The 23,196-nt window shown below is 48.9% G+C and overlaps 1 protein-coding gene across 1 annotated transcript in view; it reads left to right on the top strand.

The window, feature by feature from the left end:
* Positions 1-214: 214 nt before the first annotated feature.
* Positions 215-23,196, top strand: part of LOC142573177 (alkaline phosphatase-like) — a 90,462-nt gene continuing 67,480 nt past the window's right edge. Inside the window, exon 1 of the mRNA XM_075682747.1 lies at positions 215-984. Within this exon, the coding sequence (XP_075538862.1) occupies positions 876-984 (109 nt within the window). The 5' untranslated portion in view covers positions 215-875. The remainder of the gene's footprint in view (positions 985-23,196) is intronic.

The raw sequence follows: 23,196 nt of genomic DNA, 5'->3' as shown, positions 1-23,196 counted from the left end.
CAGAGGCATTGCAAGGCGAATAACCTTTCCGACTCCGCGCTCTTCGCCAAGACCCATCCTTCCATAAACCTCCGGACCTTTGCGGTATAGCCGGCGTCGTTCACTCGCCACCACGCGGGCCTTATCAGCCCGACCGGGCAAGAAGACGGCGCTGCCGCTCTCAGCGTCGTCGACGGGCGCGCCGCCAAACCCGGCCGTGCGTCACGTGCGCGGAGTGGGTCGCCGCCGGCCCCTCTCTTCACGGAAACGACAGCGAACGCCGTTGACGCGCGCGCGACCCGAACGAGAAAGGAACGTGCGCCGCCGCTGGACACGCTACGCAGTGGGCGTCTACGGCGCTCGCTCCCGAAGGTTGGTCACTTCCACGCCCACCTCCCCGCAGCTCGCAGCCGCGAGACCTTCGTGGCCCGAAACCGTGCGCAACACAATGGATCCGCTACTCACTTCACCCAGCGTTCTCGAGCAGCGATGGCTCTGCTAAGCCCCGGCTCTCTTGAATACGTGCGTTCGCGAAACGGACGCGGAAATCCGGCGGTTATTGCGGCTGAATTTTGTCGGCAAGATTTTTTAAATTTTGTGGCGTGAAACGCAGGCCTCAAGACCAGTGCACTAGTCAAATGATACGCGGTGTTCTGACCCAAAACAACGCGGCAAAATTTCCTCCCTTTGGATGCGGGCGATTTGATCTTCCTTCTCTCGATTCGTCGACTGGTCAAGCTGCGTGAGCTGATTTCACGAAGAAACACCTCTGCGTCACAGCTGGTTGTTGCCTCGCCGTCGTTAAATTTCTTCTGTTTTACCGCCGGAGTGCATCACCTGCTACGTAGATCGCCCCCGTTGCACGAAGCGAGCATACTGCGCTCCCCGACCGCAAGATGATCCCGCACGTGGGCATCTGTCGTGCTGCGACGCTGCTGGCCGTCACCATCGCCCTGGCAGCGGCGACAGTGCCGCTCTTCCCAGTTCCACACGAAGAGAGGGAAGGTGAGCGGCTCGTTTTTTATTCCACGTCACAAGTAGTGTCGCTTCCAGGCATCCTGAAAAAGTGCACTCGGTATCACCTCGTTGCCAAATGTAGTCGTAAGTGCTTGCCAGAGTGCAAATACACTCATGAAAAATGCATCTAAACGTACACTCGTACCCACGAGACCGGCATATTCAAGAATCTGGAGAAGAGTCCTGCGACCGCGGCGAATTTACTTGAAGATTAGCACAAGTGGCACGCAGAACTTTTAAGTGAGAGTTTCCCACTTCCTTACTACAGCTAGGGCCACCCCTCGAGCGGCAAAACTACGCGAATGAAAGCGCTTGCCATAATGCCACATCTCTGGGGCACTGGGTGCAATATTTTAATGCGTTCAGCATTATTTGACAACTAACCGCGAATTTTTGTGACTGTTTGCGTGCCCCGCTCCCAAAAATAGTGCAGTCCAACTTAGCGTTAAAACCACACGTTGGTGCGGTGCTACCGGTCCCGAAGGTAAGCGGGAGTGTTTTCGCGTCCTTGGGACAGTTACAGCGTTTTGAGACGCTGTCGTGAAAACGCTCGGCCTGTGGCGTATGCGAACACAGGCCGTCGCAGACGGTGCTCAGTGTTCCGGACTGGTCCTTGAGGAAGCGGCGATTGAAGTACCGGTTGGCCCTCGCCACACGTAAGACATAGTGGCACAGATAACCACCCCCAAACCATGCTGAATGCATTGTTCCGCGACATAGTAGTGAATTTCTAAAGGACCGCCGAGTTTCAGAAACTCATGAATGTACATGCCATGGCCAAATACTGCGACATATTCACGTGAGATGGCGTCGTCTATTTAATGTCAGTACGCTCGGTCACATTTCCACTGGTGTTTCTGCGCGCGCTACTATTTCCTGTAGGCCGGCTTTCGACTTCTATCATAGCACGGGGAGACTACCACGCTCTTGGAGCGTTCACAGGAAAATGGAGTGTTTGCCACCAAGAAAAACAATGCGTACGCACTCGCTCATAGTATCATGTTAATCAAGGGGCCTTACTAAGACAGCTGGGCCATGTGTTCCCTTAGAATATGCGACCAACATTATCCTCTGTGAGTCGGTGGTCTATGTAGCGTGCTACACATGAGGCAGGCTGCAGCTAGTCAGCGTTCTGACAATTCTTTAGCCAGCGAAACCAACATGGCCAACGAGAAGGGAGCGTGACCCGCGGATGTGGCTTAGTACCTGCGGAGTCGTGCTGCTAAGGTCGAGGTCGCTCCCGGTCCCGGCCGCGACGGCCGCACTTCCATGGGGACGAAATGCACGAACGCGCGTGTGCTTAAGTTTAGGTGCACGTTGAAGAAAGCCAGGTGGTTAAAATTAACCCAGAGCCCCTCACTACAGCGTTCCTCATAATCAGAGATGGCCTTTATTCCAAATTATAACACACGGTACTAGAAAATCGCGTGTGCCGTAAGCTGACGCCGTCTAGTCTAACGTTTCATTTCCCGTTTTCTTTTTTCGTCCTTCGTTGAATCCTCGGAGATGACTCCACACCACCGTTATCACAGGTGTTGGCTGCGCGATAAGAGAAAAATGAAAAAAGAAGTGCAAAGATACAGTATGTGGGCTCACAGATAGCCGTGAACACGAGTGCCATGATAAGGAGACCTAAACTAAATGAGCACGTAGATACCAATAAACAAACAAATAAATAAATAAATATTGATATAACGTTTCACTGAGTCATACCACTGCAGCGCTTATAATGGCGCCAAATCTGGACTTGTGTAAACAGCAAACAAGCTTCTAATAATTGTCTTTCAGTGTGCCTCTTGTAAAGCCCTCGTGTTCATAGCCACATTTTCGGCAGAGAATAGGCAGGATGTTTCGTTGTTGATTGGTAAGCGAATCCGGTCTTTTTCTCGTCGTTTCCTTGAGTTCGCGCAGGCTTCTTCACTTAAAGAAGTGCCGTGTTTTATTGCTAAGCGCTTGGTCGTGGGTTCTATTTTCTGCTGCACACCAGTGGAAATGGAGTATGTTGTTTATCAATGTATGTTGTTTCTGAGGTCTTGGTCGGCGTTAAAGAAAATAATTTAAGTGGTAAAAATTAATCCAGAGCTTTCTGCTTCAGTTTTGCTTTGTTTGGAACGGGAAACGCTGCCAATAAATGCATAGAAGTGAAACTTCATTATACATGCTGGAAACTATAGATCGATCACCTTATAGAGAGACGGGGCTATGTCCCGTGTACAGTCGCGATCAATTTGAAAGTGATCGCGCTAGCAGGGACCGGCGGGCCTTCCAAGCAGCGCATGGCGGCCGATTTCGGAACTGCGAAGATAAAAAATTGCGCTGCCGTCTTCCCCTTTCATGCTCTTCTAGCTGCACCCGTCACCCCCATGGCTAACTCACCACATTTTTGTGTTTGTTTCCCTTTCATGGCAATGATGTGTGTGTGTCGCTGCATCATGCATATCTTGGCTAAAAATGACGCCTCTCTGCAAAACACGGCACGTGAGGTGTACCGCTGCCTGTTTCTTGGGGCATAAAATAACGAAGAGCTGCAAGTTGCTTGACGGGAGTGACAGCTGCTCAGGGAAAAGCAAAAGAGAGAGAAGGAAGCTATATGGTGTTTCCCTCTCGACTGACAGTGATGACGTAACGTGGCGCTGCTCGTAGTTTAGGTAACCGCTCGAGCGATCACCTTCAAATTGGTCGTGACTGTACCTCCTCTTTTCGTTCTTCAAACCGAGCGTTCCTCTACGTGTTCATTGCCAGTGAATATAATGAACCTTATGAACAAAAGAACAGTGACGTTTCGTATACTCTGGCAGCGAGTCGTAGGTGACGAGGTAATAGGATTTGATAGCCGGGGAACCTGAGTTTTCTTAGCGACATTTGAACACGCACAGAACAAAGAGAATGACTGGGTGCTTCAGCGCTTGCACTGAAGCGCTGATTACAAGCATCGCTAGCATTTTTTGATTCTTCCATTGAAGCACCTCTGCGCGGAAGACATTGGCCCGATAGTGGCTACTCGTCGAATGTTGCCCTAAATTTGTTACTTTGCCTTTGCAATAGCATGGGCATCTGTAATGACCGAGCGCAGCTGCAATGTGCGCACAAGCGTTCTACTTAAACTAGCTTGAACCGATGAAGCGGAACAGGCTGACAGTAATGCTTCCAGCAGGTAGAGCACGTGCACCTAAAGAAAGAAATAAACGCCGAGGACAACGCTGGACTTACTACTCAAATTTATTGCGAACAAATTCTGAAGATGGCCGCCACGTATGCATAAATGCCAAGCCGAAAGAAAGCAAGCAAAAACCTGTGGCATAAGCACTCGTGGAAAGAGATGTACGCGAAGGTTTCTGCATCAGAAAGTTCGGCGCTCAATTTCGTATGTGTGAATGAACCGTCGGTCCAACTTTTAATTGAACTGAATTGAATTTTTATACATTTCTCTAAAGATACAAAAGTACGTGCTGATGGCCTTAGGGGGAGGGGGAGGGGGGATTATGACTAGGTTGTTGGCATGGCTTTTTATGACGTGGTCTTTACGCACGCGTGGCGGCGATCAACAGAATTTGTTAGCGATAAGCTTCAGCTGTAAGTTCAGCGTTATACTGTGTCCTGTACATATATGTTTTCTATGTGTTCCCGTCTACCGGGTGCACTAGGCATATAGTAGGCGCTTGCAGACAGGCACCACTAAAGGCTCTCCACCCTTATCACACGAACTAACTTTGGGACAGAGCCTTGGCCAGCTCCGACCTCGAAGATCTGCAACGGCTGATAGCGAGGGCCCAGGAGGCGGCCCGATCTCCAGGCATCATGAAATGAGGACGTCTGTCTAAAGCTGCATTCACAAAACAAAGATGTTTTATCTCTCTTTGTCTCTACCTGCTGAAACCATGACACTGTCATCATGCACCAACTGGCCCGAGAAATCCCTCTACTAAACTAACATTGAATAAGGCTTGCGTTAGGCCTAGTTGGAATATCACACTTGTGTTCACCCGATTAACTAACCCGATAAATTGAAACATTCAATTCGTATAATCACTGAATTATCGGATTGATGGATTTACGTATAAGTGAGCTTATAGAGAAATTAACCCTTTTAGTTTGATTAACCAGGGTGTAACTGTGGAAGCAACGTGTTTGCGGCACGTACAGTTCACTCATTTAAAAAAAAGAACTGAAATAAAATTTTGCCCTTGTAAAATATTATATGACATTCAATATAATTTGAACATATATTGGGAGCAACAGAAAGTCAACGGAAAGACAACACTATATTGATAACAACTTTTCGAGGAGCTGTCGCTGACCCTTTTTTCAATGTCCACACACTGGCAGCTCCAGCTGCGACTACTTGTTTTACCTCCGTCAACTGGAAGTGCAGCGCGCGTGGGTGCCGTTTGTCCCCATAATCAGTAATTCGCTTCCTTGCTTCTCAGCAAGTGAAACGATGGCGCATAGTTGCCGACGCTAACTTGGCTTTGCTCATATTACCAACTTATTAATCGCTCTATAAAGCACTTTTCAAATAATAGGAAGGCTACTCGATCACGCACCTAGTACTATTTATTACTATGAAAAATATTGCCCTCTATCGAGCCGTAGCGGCGTGCCAGCTTCGAGCACAGTAGAACGTAGGCCGCACAAGAGGTGCCCGAACTGCAAGGCCGTTTTGTCCGTGGGGCAATCACGTGACACGAACCACGCTCGCAACATGAACGTGATTCAAAGAACTTGTCCGATAATTTCCTCGTTGCCGCAGTGGTCACGCGCAGCACTTTCTTCCCTTCTGATGCGTAAAGCAAACGATTTTTTGAAAAACGGCATCAAGCCACAGTTGGTAAAAAAAAAACTTTCTCAGGTCCGGATGGTCCAGATCGAAGATGAAGTTGAAGCGAGGGGTCCAGTCGATGCAGACGTGTGTGCTGGATACTCGGCTTTTGCGAGTGAGTGTGCAGACCACTCAGCTGACCAAACGTGTACGCGTTCGCACTTCAGACGCTGTGGAACTACTTGGCGCCGTCACACACGTGCAGACGCTCCGCCCCCCGCAGCTTTCCCTTCATTGCCGCCGAAAGCTGTCAGCAAGCCTAGTTGCCCTTTCCTGGGATCTGCACTTCAAGACATATAGCCGCTAACGTAATCACAAACACACGCGTCCAGGGCTACACTCGTCGGCATGCTTGTCTAAGCGCTGAGAGGGCCTGCTTTGGACTGTGCGGAGAACGTCCATTGAGGAAGCCAGGTTTGAGATAGCTTATTCCATCTGAACACTAATTGGACTGCCCTCGTCTTTTTATCATTGTCAGTCACCGTGCCTTGTGCAGCTGCAATCGCTTGAGATCGCTGCTCGCGGTGCTCGAAACAAAAGACAATTTTAGAATAGCAATTGTAGCCTCACGGTACGCTAAACGCAAGCATCTTTGCTTAACGTTACGGTGTGCCTCTCTTCAAGGCCTTTAACTAACCTTACAGGAACGCAAGCGTAAGGAAGATGTTAAAAGGCAGTGCGCTGTCCGTTTCCTCGTTCCAAACGTACCCAACCCAACACAATCCATTAGCAACCATTCTGTTGCTATGCGGATGCGTCTCGTTAGGCGTATACGTAAACGCCGGAATCGCCTATCTGAGAAATTGGGCGTGCTATGTGCTCATAGCTAGCCTTCTAGGTGAGTTTACAGGAAGCCAAAGCTTACTTCGTTAGTTCTTGGAGATCAACGACAGTGAGCGCGTATCCATCACGAAAATTCACTTTGAAGCGGAAGCCATGGGTGCTGCCATGTTTGACAAGGACCGCCGTGCGTTGGTTAGTGGCTAGGGTGTTGCGTTACTAAGCACGAGGTCGAGGGATCAAGTCCAGGCCACTGCGGGTGCATATCGACGCGGGCGAAATGCAGGAAAGTCCAGGTATTGTGCATTGGTTGCACGCTGAAGAACCACAGATGGTCAAAATTGATCCGGAGTGCTCAACTGTATACAGCGTGCCTCATATAATCAGATCGTGGTTTTGGCACGTAGAACCCCCGATTACTTTTTATCGCGTTCAACGAGGCTATTTCTTAGCTACAGTAAACATTAGGAACGGTAAACTCGCCACGTAACATACATTATCGCAGTGCACGTGATAAACGGCAGAGACCCAACAAAGTTCGGAGCAGACGCCGTTAGGACAACGCTATTTATTTACAGTAACGAGTTTACGTGTGGTTGAAAAGGTTATTATAAAACTGTCTAATTCACTCCTCGTGGCTGCTCAGTGGCTACGGTGTTGGGCTGCTGAGCACGAGGTCGCGGGATGAAATCCCGGCCACGGCGGCCGCATTTCGATGGGGGCGAAATGCGAAAACACCCGTGTGCTTAGATTTAGGTGCACGTTAAAGAACCCCAGGTGGTCAAAATTTCCGGAGCCCTCCACTACGGCGTGCCTCATAATCAGAATGTGGTTTTGGCACGTAAACCCCAAATATTATTAAAACTGTCTAATGCTGCAGATGACGCGTATTGGTGGGCGCTACCATTACGCCATGTTCTGGGAGCTTCTCGTCCTTATAAAATACCATCACATTGATTGTGATTATCCAATGCATTGCAAGTTTTATCTGATTAAGGGATGTTTAACGGCGCACAAAGGGAATATAACATTCGCAAAATCGTAAGCTCAATGGCGAAAGAAAATTCCTGGTGCGCAAATCACGTATTTATTTGTGTATGTCAGGCACTTTATTATTGCTGGCCTTACGCAAGGCACGCTTATGACAACTTATTGAAGCCTCAAACTGCTGTTACACTGCTATACAAACTAACGCAACCATTGCTGGCCTAGGATGGACACATTTACAGTCACCGTCCCATTTGCTTTCTTTCTTTTTGGAAACGGACAACGATAAGAAAAGGGGCAAATAATCAAATGCTCTGATAGTGGAGTTTCGGCGGTAAAATAGATGTTTTTTTAGAGTGCCAGTGCAGTGGAAAATTAATTTCCAGACTTTTGCTCGTTGTGCTGTACTTCGTTAAAATGATCTTTACTCGAAATTTCAGGGACCGAGGCAGCGGATGCACTTCCGATTCACGCATCGCACAGCGTGACGTTCGTCCCGTTCCACCGCGAAGTGCAGATGCAGCTCACGCTAACCTTTACTCCGCGGAGCTGTCAGATTGGGCTTCGCTGCGCAGACCATCTTGGAGCTTTATTGGCTTTATTCGTCCAGTAAGCGCACAGTACGCGTCCAGTAAGCGCACACAAGAGTTTGCTAGGCGTTCGCGGCATACAGTGTTACTAAGTGGCAGCCCGTGGACCCAAGCTTCGATTCGCATACGTCGTCATCAGTCTAGCTTGCGCACGTAATGTCACGCCCGACTGCCGGTGGGGTTTATTGGTTGAAGCGCGAACTTTAAGCACGAACTTCCAGCAACGGCTTGCCGCACGTCGCATCAGCCGGCGAGGGCTAAAGGCCCGACCACGTTACCGGCAATCCTGCCGTGGCGGCGTGCCGGCTTCGGGCACAGTAGATCGTTGGCCGCACAAGAGGTGCCCGAACTGCACGGCCGTTTTGTCGATAGGACAGTCACGTGACACGAACCACGCTTGCAGCATGAACCTGATCCGACAATATTTCCTCCGCATTTTGAACAATCTCCGCGCTTTTCGTATTGTCCCGCGCATCTGCTCAACACTTCTCGAACTGCCATCTGGCTAGTGCTGCGTTGCAACCATGCCTGATACCCGCGACCATACATGCGACACTTCGTTGAATGGCATCATTCTGGCGTGTTCCCTGATACTGCGGCATCGGCGCACTCAGAACGTCTGTCTTTGTAGTCGGGTTTTGTCTTGTCATAAAGAGAAAAAAACGAATACGGCCGTATGGCATCAAAAAAAAAAAAGAAAATGTCGATGATTACGTTACTTCCTAACGCGAAATTGGAACGCAGCTCTTCAGCTATTTCGGCTTTTGGATATATTGAGGCAATAAATTCGGGCAAGACATGTATGTACAGTTACAGGGAACTTTTTATTCTTCACACATGTTCCATCTTCGAGAAATACTCCACTCCCAGTTCTTGATTGTCATGAAGGAAGCTTTGTGGCCCGAGAAATAGATGGATATATGCTCGACTTAGCGCACCATTGCCGGGTTCGGCGTTGCGCACCTCCGGATTCTGGCGGCGACGGCGCTGGGCCTCTGCTCGGGCAGCTCGTTTAGCAGCAGCGGCATACGAAGGACTTCCACCGGTTTCCTCGCCCACGGCTCGCAAAGAACTGGCTGACAATAAATTATTTATATAGGCAGACGGATTGTATTATAATATAAACCATCTGTGAGCCTCGGGCAATCCGTCTCGTGCGGAACAATTTCCCACCAGGCGCCGCAAACGGAGCGTACAACACAATGCGTTTGCGGTGCCCTGGTTGGTGCCCTGTCGTCTCTCCTGTGTCTGTTGTTTTGCTCTAAACAAAGTAATTACGGAAACGAAGCGAATCTTGGGCGCAACTACCTCGTTTATCGGGAGATAGCGGGAGGCAGCGCGTAGGAACTTTGCACGGCGAGCAGATGCAGCGACTGACTGACTCCAGTGACGCCGCCAGCTAGTCAACTGAAGGTGGCTCTGCGTTTTGGGCCTGGGAAATGTGCACCGTGATGCACTGATACCGAGCCGGCGCTTCGGCAACCGCAGAACACCGCGTGCTGTCGCGCGGTCGCCATCACGGAGGAGAGGGGGGGGGGGAGGTAAAGAAGTACACGCAGTGGTGAACGGCGGCGGCTACGCGTTTCGGCTTGGGCAGCAGCACATCATCGCGGTCAGCCACCACCGAGCTGGCGCTCCGATAGCCGCCGCACAGAGGTGGCATTGGAGGAGGAGTGAAGACAGCAAGGTTCGCGCCATGCCCGAGAGATGGCGCCAGGAGCGCGCGCAGCTAGAGCAGCGCGCTAGCCTTGGCTACGGGACTAGTTACGGCAAGGCACGACGGCGGCAGGAAACGCAGGAACAGGCGCCAAAGAGGTGCGTTCTAAATAAAACCCCAATCGGGAACTCAATTCCTGTTAACGGAGAGCGTATACACACACGCCTACGAATATGGTACTCTAACAGTATAGGCGGCGCCGCGGGGACGTGGCCATGACAACCGCTCCTCGGTCGCTGATTGACCACGTCGCTGTACGGCTGCCGCACAAAATGGGTCCTCGCCCCATCCTCCGAACGGCAAGATTTAGCCGCTCGCGAGCAAACAGCGTCAGTTGAGTTACCGTGCCAGTAACGTGAGCTGTGCTGAACAACCGCTGCTTCATCGGAGTTGGCAACCAAACTCGCGCTTCGGGGCCGAATCTTATAACGGTTCGGTTGGGTAACCGTTTGTTTGGCCTCACTTGATTGGCCAAAATTTTGGTTACGTCACAAGCCGTCAGAGGCAGCGGGGTGGTATTGCAATTTATGAATACGTCACGCATCTGTCAATCATCTTCAAAGCGAACCGGTCGTAGGAACCGGCGAAGGAGTAGTCCGCTTTGGATTCCGTTGCTGTCGCTTGGCTGTTGGCTTGCGACCCTGGCGGCGCGCAACGGTTGCGCGACCCCGGTGACACGCGGTCGTCGCGCGCGTGCGTTGCTTGCTTGGGAGGCTGTTCGTCCTCTGCTTGGCGTTGCTCTTTCGGTGTCGACCACGGCTGGAAGTGCGACACGCGTTCGAAGAAGTGGTGGATAATGAGTTGCATCGGCCTTGCCGGCTCTCTAAGTAGACCTTTTGCAGGCTACCCTACCAAATGGAGGAGACTTGGGTGCAAGCGTACCAGTGGTAATTCCACGCAGAGGGAGGAATATTGCGCGCTTCGCCACCGACCTGCAGCTCTCAAAGGTCGGTCGGACGCGAAGCATTCATCGGAATGGCCTACACCTCTGCTGCCGACACTGTCCACAAAGTTGCTCTCGCAATTAGTGTTGGCCGGTAGAAGGCCTTGGTCAGCTTTCCCTTGACCTCCGCTTCAGAGCCAATGCCAAGGAGATATTTGCATTGTGAGATCGAATTCCCAGTGCTATTTCCAGCGTGAATAGCTCGCAGATCGCCGTTAAGCAATCAGAATGGTTCAACCTAGGCTGGTTCAGCGCTTCCTTCGTTCGGCTGATAAAACTATACAGTCAGGACGGGAAGGAAGATATCGTGGAGATCTCTTATTTGGCTGGCCGTTTTTCTCTAGTTTGGGAGTGCCGCATTTTGTTCCTCAATTTCACAGCACAGCGCGCACCGTCAGCACCACGCTCTTCGATTTTACTTCGCGCAGGCAATGCAGGGCCCGTATATCGTAATGTTCCATTTCAAGTTCCATTGCTTCTATCATGCGACGCGCCATGGGGCAGATCCCAGTGATAGCGACAGCGCGGCGGCGAGCGAGTCATGTCCAAGCCGATGACGAAGGGCGAAACAAGAAGGAAAATTGATATAGTTGGCTAGTAAAGGTGTCCCTAAGAACCAGTTCACGGTTTTGTCGCGCTCGCTACTGAAGTGTTGGCAGTGCGTTCCTGTAGCATGCGTCGTGCGAGCTGTTGGTAGCAGACGACATAGCGTTGCGCTCTGCTAGCTCATTTACTTGAATTTGGAAGGAACAGCGTCAATTAAGACGATCACGAGAGGGAGAACGACACAGGACAAGCGCTTGTCCTGTGCCGTTCTCCCTCTCGTGATCGTCTTAGTTGGCACTGTTCCTTCCTAATTCAAGTATGCAGCTTGTCCTGTGCCGTTCTTCCTCTCGTGATCGTCTTAGTTGGCGCTGTTCCTTTTTAATTCAAGTATGCACCATCTAGCCCAAATGAATATTGTCCTTAACTCATTTACGCTTGCGATACCGCCTGTCGGCTGAGAGTGAAAAAGAATGACATTAATAAATTACTTCTGCATTGCGTAAACGCCCGGCACCACACGTTTATACTTCAGAACTTGGCCTATAATATTTAATTTATGTTTTACATTTATTTAACAAGCAGAAACATTCTGCAATTCCTCGATTAGCTTGTCATATAATGACGTACACTTCAGAGGTGGCATCCTCTCATCTACTGGTCGCGTCCTCCCCTTCTTCCACCACCGGCTTGGGAGTGGCAAATTTAGTGACGTAAGCGGTGAAGCGAACGGTTCGTATTCCGAACTGTTATAAGATTCGGCCCTGGGTTAACCCATGTCTTAGTGCCGAGGGAAAGATACGGTGACGATGATACTGCCATCGTCAGCAGAACAAATAGTGCAATGTAGTAACGGCCGGCCAGCATGCGCGCCATGCTTACTGGAAAAGTGTTGCGTTTTGGGCGAGTTGGTTGTACATGGTTCTCATTAGACTTTTGCGCGCACAAAGACTTCTGCGCGCTGAAGTGTTATATCGGCCAAGCCAGACGATGCGTAAATGAGAGGATCGCCGCAATATAAAAAGCAAGGCATCGAAGGCCACATGGCAGAACACTGCAAGTCATGCAATTTTTGCTATCCTCTTTAACAGATGCACGATATTATTTTCTCACATTAATCGGTTAACGAGGGAGATAGTCGAGGCCAGAGAAATTTTTCGGCATGATCAGAGTTGTGTGAGTACCCCGTCTGTAGCATTAAGTGATAATGAAGTGAGGTTTCTGGATGGTGAAAAGGTATGACAGTGGGAAGTTGTGGTTTCTCCAGCACATGTGGTTATGCAGTTCTTGCAGGTGTTTTCTTGTCTTCCTGTTTTTTCCTGATTGTGGAAGCGTATATAATGTCGCTGTCAGAATAAAAGCCAGTTGAAGTTTGCGCATGTTGTGTGTCCCTTCTGCGTTCGACGTCCTGTCTTTGTGCACGCAAAAGTCTAATAAGAGCTTAGTGGAACTTGTTTCCCATTGTGGTGCTCGAGGTGGTCTGGCAGGCCTTACACGAGCGAATAATAATAATAATAATAATAATAATAATAATAATAATAATAATAATAATAATAATAATAATAATAATAATAATAAAACGTATTAGAAAACGTATTACTTTTTCGAGGGCAAACGAAGGACGACTAACACAACCTGGTCCATGCTTTCTCTGCGTTACAAGCATAGCTTTCACGTGTGGATGTGCCTAGCTGACGAAAATAACATTTCAGTACGAGCGAATGCTGTGGCCCACCCACGGGGGTAACTCATTGCCAAGTGCGAGGAACAAACAGGGTGCTTCAGCTTATTTTGGCGCTGCCTAAGGCTCATATTTAAATACCGCTCTGATTGTCGCGCGTACGCTCGGCCGCACGCGAGGGGAAAGCTGCGTACAGTGCAGTGGCGCATGGCCCAAAATTGTTCCTTCCTAGGCAGATATATTTTGAATTGGCGCCTTCTTCCACACGTTTCCGCACTGCTGCGCAAACGCTGCTCGTTGCCTTCCTTGTAAGGGGCATGCGCAGGTGAAGCATAGGTTAATTTGTTACTTCAATAGATTTTACAGTCGATAACCATGTAGAGCTTAATCGTGTTGTGTGGATGCCTTTCTTCGACTTTGTTTCAGTGCGCTTTGTTTTTAGCGATCAGGCGAAAAATCTAGATGCGCCCGAAGAGCACGCTCAAATGCAATACGCTATCTCCAACCATGCTTTGTTGGCAGCTGCCGCCCGGACAGCCCAAAGTACGCTGTCCAAGAGCTTTATAGACGAGCGTGCTAACGAGTGAAGGCATGCAAAAACACACAGCATACGTACGTCCAGTCGTGAACGAAAAAGATGCGCTAAGTGCGGTCTCTTGTGCGCATATAGTTGCCGCCGAATGACCATGCTGCCGGCGAGCGCGAACAAATGCACTAGTTTCACCCTAACCAGAACCGCTGTCCTATTTAACCTCGTCACAAGGGAAGGCCTGTCCAAGGGCGTGCGCTCGCGCGGCCGCGTTTTTAACGTTGAACACGCGCGCATGCGGAATCTTAAACACGCCGCTCAAAACGTGGATAGACGTAGGATGGATGGATAGATGTTACGAGCGTCCCCTTTGGAACGGGACGGTGGGCTGCGCCCCCAAGCTCTTGCTATCATACGGCCTAATGTCCTACCTAGATTAAGGAAAGAAAATGAAAACCGCTATGAACTCCCACAACCAAATTTTCTCATCCCCTATTGCGAACTTTGCTTTTGTACGTCTCCGTTCTTTGTCGTTTCCCTACTTCCACCAGTCTTACAATCGCCTCTTACTTCGTGGCACCTGCAGGCACAGCGCCACCTGCAGTCACCGTGCAAGATATTCGAGCGCGGGCTTTCGTGCTCATTGCCTTCGGACGAAAGGGAGCGAGCAGTGGAAGAAGTCCACAAAGCTCTCCGTTAAAAGCGGATAGCCTCGACAGAAATCAGTGGCTAGCCGATCGCGCTCGCCGCGTGATTTTCTGCCTGTTTTTACCGCTCGTAATTTTTACTGCTTCGTTCGCTTCGTTGAAATATGTGAAGATACCCTTAGATCGAGGAGTTCTATTGGACGCGTGGTTAGATCTTTAGGACGAGAGAGTGAAATGGTGAAATAAGCAGGAGACAAAGAAAGCTGGATAGATTCTGCCCTACGTCATTAGGGTGTTTCGCGGACCCAGTTTCAGTAACGTTTTTTTAGTTTATAAGGTAATAGGTGAACGGATGGATGAATGCACACGGACGGACGGACGAACAGAAGGAGAGAGAGAGAAGAATACAGGAAGGCAGGGATGTTAACCAGTCAATAGTCTGGTTGGCTACCCTACACTGGGCGATGGGAGAAGGGGAAGAGAAAGAAGGGAGGGAGAAGGTGTAGATACGTGTACGGACAGCACTTCAGTTAAAGTCGCTCGAGCAAACCAGAAGTTCTGATAAAACACTAAAGTGCCTTCACTGCCTTCTGAGCCGATGATCGGTCGGGACGGTGCTCTAATATTGTCTGTTCACTCAGAGGACGATCATCTAGTTTCCTCAATGTGTTGGACAAATACTGTCTTTGTGCTTGAAATTGAGGACAATGGCACAATAAGTGGTCAATACTTTCCTCGCATCCGCAAACATCGCATGCAGGACTATCAACCATTCCAATTAGTGCTGAGTAGGCATTCGTGAAGGCCACTCCAAGCCATAACCTACACAGAAGAGACGCTTCACACCGGTGCAGACCGGCTGGAGGTCTGAGTTGAAGTGACGGGTTTAGTCTGCGCAATCTTGTGCGCCTTGTATGTACGGTATTCCACTCTGCTAACGAGATCGTGCGTGCTAGAATGCCAAGTTGTCTCGCGGCGTCGGTCCTTGAGAGAGGAATGGGGACGCAGCGGTCTTCTTGGTTTGACGTTTGAGCTGCTTTATCGGCGTCATCATTTCCAATGATACCGCAATGACCTGGTATCCACTGAAAAAAGATATCATGGCCTTTTTCTCTCAAGTGATGGACAAGTTCCGCGATTTCACACGTGTTCTGATCGTGAGTTCCATGTCGGAGAAATGACTGCACACATTGCAAGGCCGGCTTTGAATCGCAGAAGACTGCCCATTTTTCCAGGAGTTTCAGCATTTATTACTTGAAGCGCGTCGTGGAGAGCCGGGAGCTCTGCAGCTGTAGACGTAGTGACATGGGAAGTCTTGAACCGCTTGGTTATTCTCATTGATGGTATAACTACAGCGCCGCCGGAACTTGATGTAGTTGATCCATCAGTGTAGACGTGTGTGCAGTCGCTGTATTTCTCGTACAAGAGAGGTAAAGTTAGTTGCTTGAGCGCTGATGATGGCAAGTCCGACTTTCTCTGAAGTCCTGGGATTGTAAGCTTCACTTGAGTACGGCGCATACACCATAGAGGAATCGAAGGCCTTTCGGCAGGTGTGTAACCTGATCTGAAAGAGGCACTGTGCGCGAAGACAGTCGCACTGAATGTCGTGTGGGGCCTATCTACTGGGATACTTGCTAGGTGGTGGGTAGGGGTCCGGGCGAAGTGTCTTATGTGCACACGCATTGTTTCAATTATAATGTGCGTTCTAATAGTGAAATCTTGAGCAACTGCAATAACTTCAGTCGTTGACGCACTCCGCGGTAGACCGAGACATATTTTGAGAGCTTGGGCTTGGATGCTTTGGATTATATTCAGGTTAGTTCTGCAGGTGTTGGACATGACCGGTAGGCTGTACTGCAGGAATCCAATAAAGAGGACCCTGTAAAGTTGCAGCATAGAGTGTATTGGCAGTCCCCAGGTCTTTCCTGCAAGGAACTTAAACATATGGCAAATTCTTGTCGGGCGTTTTTTCACATAATTCACATGAGGGGTCCAGGAGAGATTTTTGTCAAGGAGCACCCCCAAAAATCTGTGACTCGTGCTGTACGAGATCATGTGTCTGTCGACGGATATCACGTATGAAGACATTGATTTCCTGGTAAATGCCACCGCTGCGCACTTTTCATATGATATACGAAGTCCTTGTTCTCGAAGGTAGGTTGATGTTAAAGTGGCTGACTTTTGAAGCCGCGCGCGAAGCTGCAGTCGCGTCACAGCCGACGTCCAAATGCAAATGTCGTCAGCATAGATGGAGAGCCTAACGGTGCCTGGCAGGATGTCGGTGAGTCCAGTGAGTGTTAGACTGAAGAGCGTTGGGCTGAGTACTCCGCCCTGAGGTACCCCACGGTTACTGTAATGCTGGGAGGTCGGGCCATCCTCGGTAAGTAGGAAAAAGGATCTCTTATGTAGATAGCCACTTATCCAGAAATAGACTTTGCCGCCAAATCCTACTGCCTCTAACACGTTGGAAATCGCTTCGTGCGTTACGTTATCGTACGCTCCTTTAACATCCAGAAACAGGGCAGCAGATAATTTTTTGCAGGACTTCTGGTGCTCGACGTACGTCACCAAGTCGATAACGTTGTCTATGGAAGAATGGCCACGCCTGAAACCGGCCACTGCATCTGGATATACATGGTAATGCTCGAGGTACCATTCTAGCCGTGCTAGAACCATCCTCTCCATTGGTTTTCCGATGCAACTGGCAAGCGCAATTGGTCGGTATGATGCCATGTCTAGGTGACTTGCCAGGCTTGAGCAGTGGAATTAGGCGACTGGTCTTCCATTCCTGGGGAACCGTACCTGTCTGCCAGGAGCTGTTGAACAAGAGCAGGAGCACTTTTCGAGCCTCTTCGCCAAGATTACACAGGGCACGGTAGGTTATACCGTCGGGTCCTGGTGAAGATGAACGCTTGCACAAGGCCAGTGCAGCTTCGAGCTCGTCCATGGAGAAAGGACTATCCATGCGGGGGTCGCGTGAAATCAGTGAGTGGCGGAGTGTCGATGTTCCAGCGGAACTAGTTTCGCCAGCAATCCTCCTGCAGAAAGCTTCGGCTACGTCAATCTCGCTGCATTGTTGCTGAAGGGCCAAAGACTTAAAAGGGTGGCGCTGCTGAGGGGTTCCACGGAGACCACGAACAACTTCTCCATATGTGAGACAAAGGTTATCGTGGATCCATAGATTCGCAGAATGATTTCCATCTTTGCGATGCAAGTTTGTCCATGCGACGCTGAATTTTCTTTTGAGTTCTTCTGGCCAACCTCAAGTCATGTACAGACTTCGTGCGCCTGTATCTTCGCTCTGCACGACGACGAATTGCACGAAGCTTCTCTAGCTCAATGTCGTATTCGGTGCGTGTATACGTTCTCAGAAGCGAATGTTTCGCAGCCTCTCGGGCACCTTTTATGATGTCCTCTAGGCTAGAGGACAAGTCATCACGACAGCCGTCTTCGACAATTTACTTGAACATTGGCCAGTCGATACATTGTGTGACGGCGGCTAACCTGGAGTCCGTCAACCCTTCAACGGACAGAAGGGCTGAGCGACTGTTTTTGTGAGCTCCTGCTCTTTATCGGTGGGGTCGCTAGTGCTGCCAAGTTCGTTGTTTATCTTCGTGCTGCGCTTGTCCTCGTGACCTAACTTTTGTACATAACCTTAAAAACGCGACAACGTTGTTCTGACCAGAAGTACCGTCTGGGCTAATGTTGTGGCAGAGCGACATATTTAGACGCAAAGAAAAAGTGAACCACAGAATACCTGCAATTGGCTACCCTTTACCGTGCAGAAGAGGAAAGGGGCGCGAAAGACAGAAAGATAAAGGAAGAATAAAAAATATAAAAGCTTTAGCAGAGTCACCTACCTAATGGCATCTACATAGTGTTACGTAGATATCACTACACTGGTGTTTGTTGTGCTACCCAGTGATCCAAGTTGGCATCGAAGAGGTTTATTAAGGAGTGGCGCGTGCCCACTGACACATACCCACCAGAATTTTCCCCATTATTATCCTGCACTACCTTAAGGATTGGCCTACGTTTTAGATTTTACTATATACTGGGTCAGCCTACAAAAACGGTCGTATGCCTGTTATAGAAAACTAGGTTGAACTCGTCCAAAGTGTTTCGCATTAAAACTGTCTGCGTGGGCAGTGTTCCACAGCCTGTGATATCACGCAGCGTTACCGATAAATTTATACGCGCAGGCAGCTCGAATCAAGCAGATGTGACAAGACATGCGCAGTGCAACGTGCATCTTGCCAGGATGGTGGCCAACGCGTAGTTAAGACTTCTTGCGTAATTTTAGAGGCGATAACTTCGCTCTCACTGCTCGCTCGTTTTATAATCAGCAGTGCGGGTATTCATGTGTAGCCGCTGTTTATGTGCAGCCGCTGTGTCTTTAGTTTGTGCAGCCGACATTCAGCTCTCACATAGGTTACGATGAAGTTGAGATTCTGATCTTATTTCGCGCCCTGCTTGCGTTGCTATCACCAGTCGTCTGCTTTCGGATGAAGTCACCGACAAACTCGCAGTTGAAGAAAAATTCGTCCTGGACATTACGGGCTTCCGCAGAACTGTTATGCCAAACTGTTGCCTTTGCTTCGACTTGTTGACAAATTAGACTTGGCCGTGTCATCTGCTAGCCGTCTGGTTAGCTCAGATAGTAGAGCGGCTACCCCGGTAAGGCGGTAGTCCCAGATTCGAGCGTCGGACCAGGACGAACTTTTATTCAACTGCGAGGCTTTTCTTTCGAGGAACCCGCATCGGTTTCCTTTTGTAGTAATTTGTTAGGTTTGGGTGGATGTCTCATTTTCCCTTTTTTTAGGAAGCCAATATATCACATGCGCCACCCGGAAGCGCGCGAAACTTATACAGTCATTTTGCAACTATTCTAACAAGAGAGGCACACATTTTTTTCCTTTCACCAGCAATAAATTATATACGACAGGGGAGAGGCACGCGACGCTCAACAAATAGTTGCTAGTCTGAGCTCTGTCATGTGTCTCTTTCCCCCATTCTCGACCACTATTCCACCATTTTGCTTAGTACACTACTCTTTCAGGATGTACCAATTAGTTCGCAACAAGCTACTATTTTCTATGCTTTCTTTCACACGCAGTTTTTACTGCTCTTGCTGGATTTGTCTTCTTACAAAGACTTCCTAGCTTGTTAGGTAGTGAAAAGATGACCGTTATGTTATGCCACCCACTGCTACTGTCTTAATGTTGTGCGTGGCAAACATTAGTGCACGGGATCACGGCAATGTGTTTTTTATCGGGAAAGGTCCCGTCTTGGGATTCAGATTGGCCAGGTCGTGAGCGTATTTTCGTAAGCTGCTTTTCTACTCTGAAACCAAGAAGGCAGATCCAGCAAGAAGAGACCGATGAAAGTGGTAGTCGGTGTGCTAGAAATATCACTATGGAACTACGTGGCCCGTAGCGGCGGTATATTCCCGACCAGCTGTATTACGCAATCACCTCCTGTATCTTCTTCGCATCCGGACTCTTCTCACGTCGCGTCTGCGATGATTCCGGTTTCCGGCGTGTCTCGCACGCGGCTGCCGGCGGCCAAGGGCACCGGGTGGCGAGGGCGCGCCGCAGCTTCGTTATCTTTTCTCGCGCCAAACAATGGCGGCTCCTCAACGCTGGCGTGACCTGACTCTCAATACGAGGGCCTGAGCAATAATGGCAAGGCAACGTCCGTGTGCTAATGAGATAGGCATTTTTGTGAAACGATGTGAAAGGAAGAATTGCTGGCGGGACACCGCGGGCAGCGTGAATACTGTTACAACAATAGTTGCAGCGCTGACCGGTTAGATTCACAGCGCGAGCCCAGTTCGTTCTTCCTCCTCTTTTCTGGAGTGGTGACGCCCACGCGCCTCGTTCAAACAATCAAATACCACTCGCGTTTAGCATAATCGCCCTGCGACAGAAGCGACGTCCCGGAGCCTCTAAATGTCATCACTGGAAGGGTGATACTGCTTCAGTCGTGTAACGTGCACGATATCACTGGACAGGGAAACAGATGGGGCGCCGGGGGTGATCTCGTAGGTGACGGGAGTTACGGCACAAAGCACTCGGTATGGGCTTGTGTAACGAGACAGCAGTTTTTCTGACAAGCTGACCTGACGCCACGGAGACCACAGAAGCACCAAAGAACCAGGCGGGAACTGCACGTCTCGGTGTCGCCGGTCGTACAAATGCCTTTGACTGTCTTGGGATTTCAGAAGGCGGACACGGGCAATTTCCCTTGCGTGGGCACTGCGGGCGGTGGCGTCAAGTGCATATTCACTGGTCGTTGCCGCGTGAAGAGCGAGGGTTGTGTCGAGGGGCAATGCTGGTTCTCGGCCGAACAGAAGGGAAAATGGGGAACAACAGTCTGTGTCGTGGCGCGAGGAATTATAAGCAAATGTGACAAGTGGTAGAGCGAGGTCCCAGTCAGTGTGGTCTGAAGAGACATACTTCGCGAGCATGTCTGTGAGAGTGCGATTGAGGTGCTCCGTGAAGCCATTTCTTTTCGGATGGTATGACGTGGATAGCTTATGCCCGTGGCACAGGACTGCATGATGTCCGCGATAACTTTTGATAGGAATGTCTGGCCACGGTCTGTGACAAGTTGTCGCGGAGCTCCATGGAATAAAATCATGTCGCGTAGAAGAAAATCGGCGACACTACGCAACATTTATTTGAGTTATTCGCAATTATTTTTCGCGCTGGAACGCCTGTATAGATGGCTCTTCTGTGCGGAAGACGTAGTATAGTTACAAGCTTTAACTCTCTTTCTGCGTGAATATTTGTTCAAAATCCTCTTCTAATTATGTATGCTTTATATATGATGATCAATGTCTGTGTTCTTCTGAAAAAAATTTAAAGAATTACGTTTTCACGCACCAGACTTCACTGATGCGTAAAGTTACCTTATGCCTTCTGATATCAGTAAACCTCAGCAAAATGGTGCCTTTCCAAGTACTGTGATCGACAAGAGTAGACATGCTGATGTCCTGCTGATGGTTTTTTCCCGGTGTTTGTTTAGTGACTATCTTGATTGATTTCCTGAGCTTCGCTGACAGCTCTAATTCAATCATTCAATCACTCAGTCAATCAGTCAATTTCATTGACAAACCACATGCACTAGATACAAGCTATCTGCACCGATAGCCTACAGTGGCCAGTCCGGTGGAGACTGAATCAAACAGGTCAGCAATGCACTGCGCTAATAATTGTGAATATCGTAAAGAAATATATAAGGCCATGTCCACAATCGCCACCTTGCAATAGATGACAGATAGCATAATTAAAATGCACCCATGACTGCAGCTGAATATAGGCGTTTACTTGTTCTGATTTTGCAAATTAAAGATTTCTGAACTTAGACATGTAAATTTTCTTCTTAGCTTAACCTCCAGGGTTAGGTAATTATAAAATTTCGTCCCATGAAATTTAATTATTTGTTTAATTATTTGTTATTTGTTATACATCGTAGCATCTAGTCAAATTAAGTTTGCTGTTTGATGCCTGTCCAGTGCTACGAGTTGGTATGTTAAATGTAGTAGCAAAATTAATGCCTATTATTTTGTTAGCGAAGAGGGCAGCCTTGTATCACAAACTGCTGAAACAGTCAGTATACGTTGTTCCTAAAGTACAGTGTTGATATTAGCATTTCTATAACTCCTGCGTAATACCCATAGCGCTCTCTTTTGACGTCACAACAGTTTAGATGTGTTACACACCACGATCCTCTGCAATAACTTACGTGAGAATCGAAAAAAAAAAGTACAGCGACCAGAGCACAGACGGTGTAAAATATTAGTGGGCTTTGAGTACCGCATAACAACCACCGTTCTGCATGCGCTATGGATTTTTTTTCTTACCGGAGCTACTCAGCGCACGCATCTGAACATTTAAGAAAAAAACCTTCTTCGACCGGCTTGCGTAAACAGAGCTTAGCTGAAGTAAATATATTGTTTCTCCGATATTAAAATTTTCTTTTCAGCAATAAATCTTGGTTTCCCTTCAACAAACCAGTTACTGATTCTTGAAATGAACTCAGTCTTTATGCTGGCTTGCAGCGCCCAAAGACAATTTCCTGCAAGTATTGTGTAGTATCATCCGTGTACATTGTTGCATTCGAATGCATTAGAGATTCTGGGAAATTGTCTGTGTACAGTCAAAAAGTGCCAGCGCAGAACTGATCTCTGTGGTACAACCAGTGGCGTAGCAACGGCGGGGGGGGGGGGGGGGGGGGTGCTCGGGTGCACGGGGACAGTAAGGGGAGGGGGGTCATATACGTCTGAAGACACCCGAAAATTGTCCATTTCCTCGCCTTCCTCGACTACACCCAAGGTTGGGGGAGGGGGGGAGGTTGACAGATGAGCTAAGGGCCCCGGGTGCCAGACGACTTGGCTACGCCACTGGGTACACCGCATGCTGTATTGCTCTACGCCGATTCCTTATGGTGAATTACCACTTTTAGTGCGATAGCAAGTACATGATCAATCCAAGCGAACTTCTGCCGTCGTGGTCGGCGTCGCCGTGAGGTTCCGTATATATTCAGGTATATGTATAGTGTATGCCACGCCTTGCTATATGACATGCGGTATATGTGGGTTATATTGCCACACGATTCTACCATGAGAGTGTCTCATACCAGGTTATACACTCTTGACAAAATCATTCCTCAGAATTTTGAAAATAGCAGCCCTAAACCAATGTCAAGACATCCACAGCACATGCCTTTTATATTATATATTATCTGACTCTAGCGTTAAAATCGCGATACAATAACTGTGCTCGAAATTGACAATGATGTAAACTCCATAGGCGCGGCTGTCCACAGCTTCTGGCGTGAGCCTCGGAAATAGGTTTGAAACATACTCGAAACGGAAAAGTGGTGGTAGAGTCACTAAGATGTTAGCGTTCATTCGTAAACATAAATGAAATTTTCCGATGGCAGGATTCAAACAGAGGA

Source organism: Dermacentor variabilis, chromosome 2 (genome assembly GCF_050947875.1).
Source record: "Dermacentor variabilis isolate Ectoservices chromosome 2, ASM5094787v1, whole genome shotgun sequence".
NCBI classification, from domain to species: Eukaryota; Metazoa; Arthropoda; class Arachnida; order Ixodida; family Ixodidae; genus Dermacentor; species Dermacentor variabilis.
The sequence above is the reverse complement of the archived record's forward strand: the minus strand, read 5'-3'. Positions and strand labels throughout refer to the sequence as shown.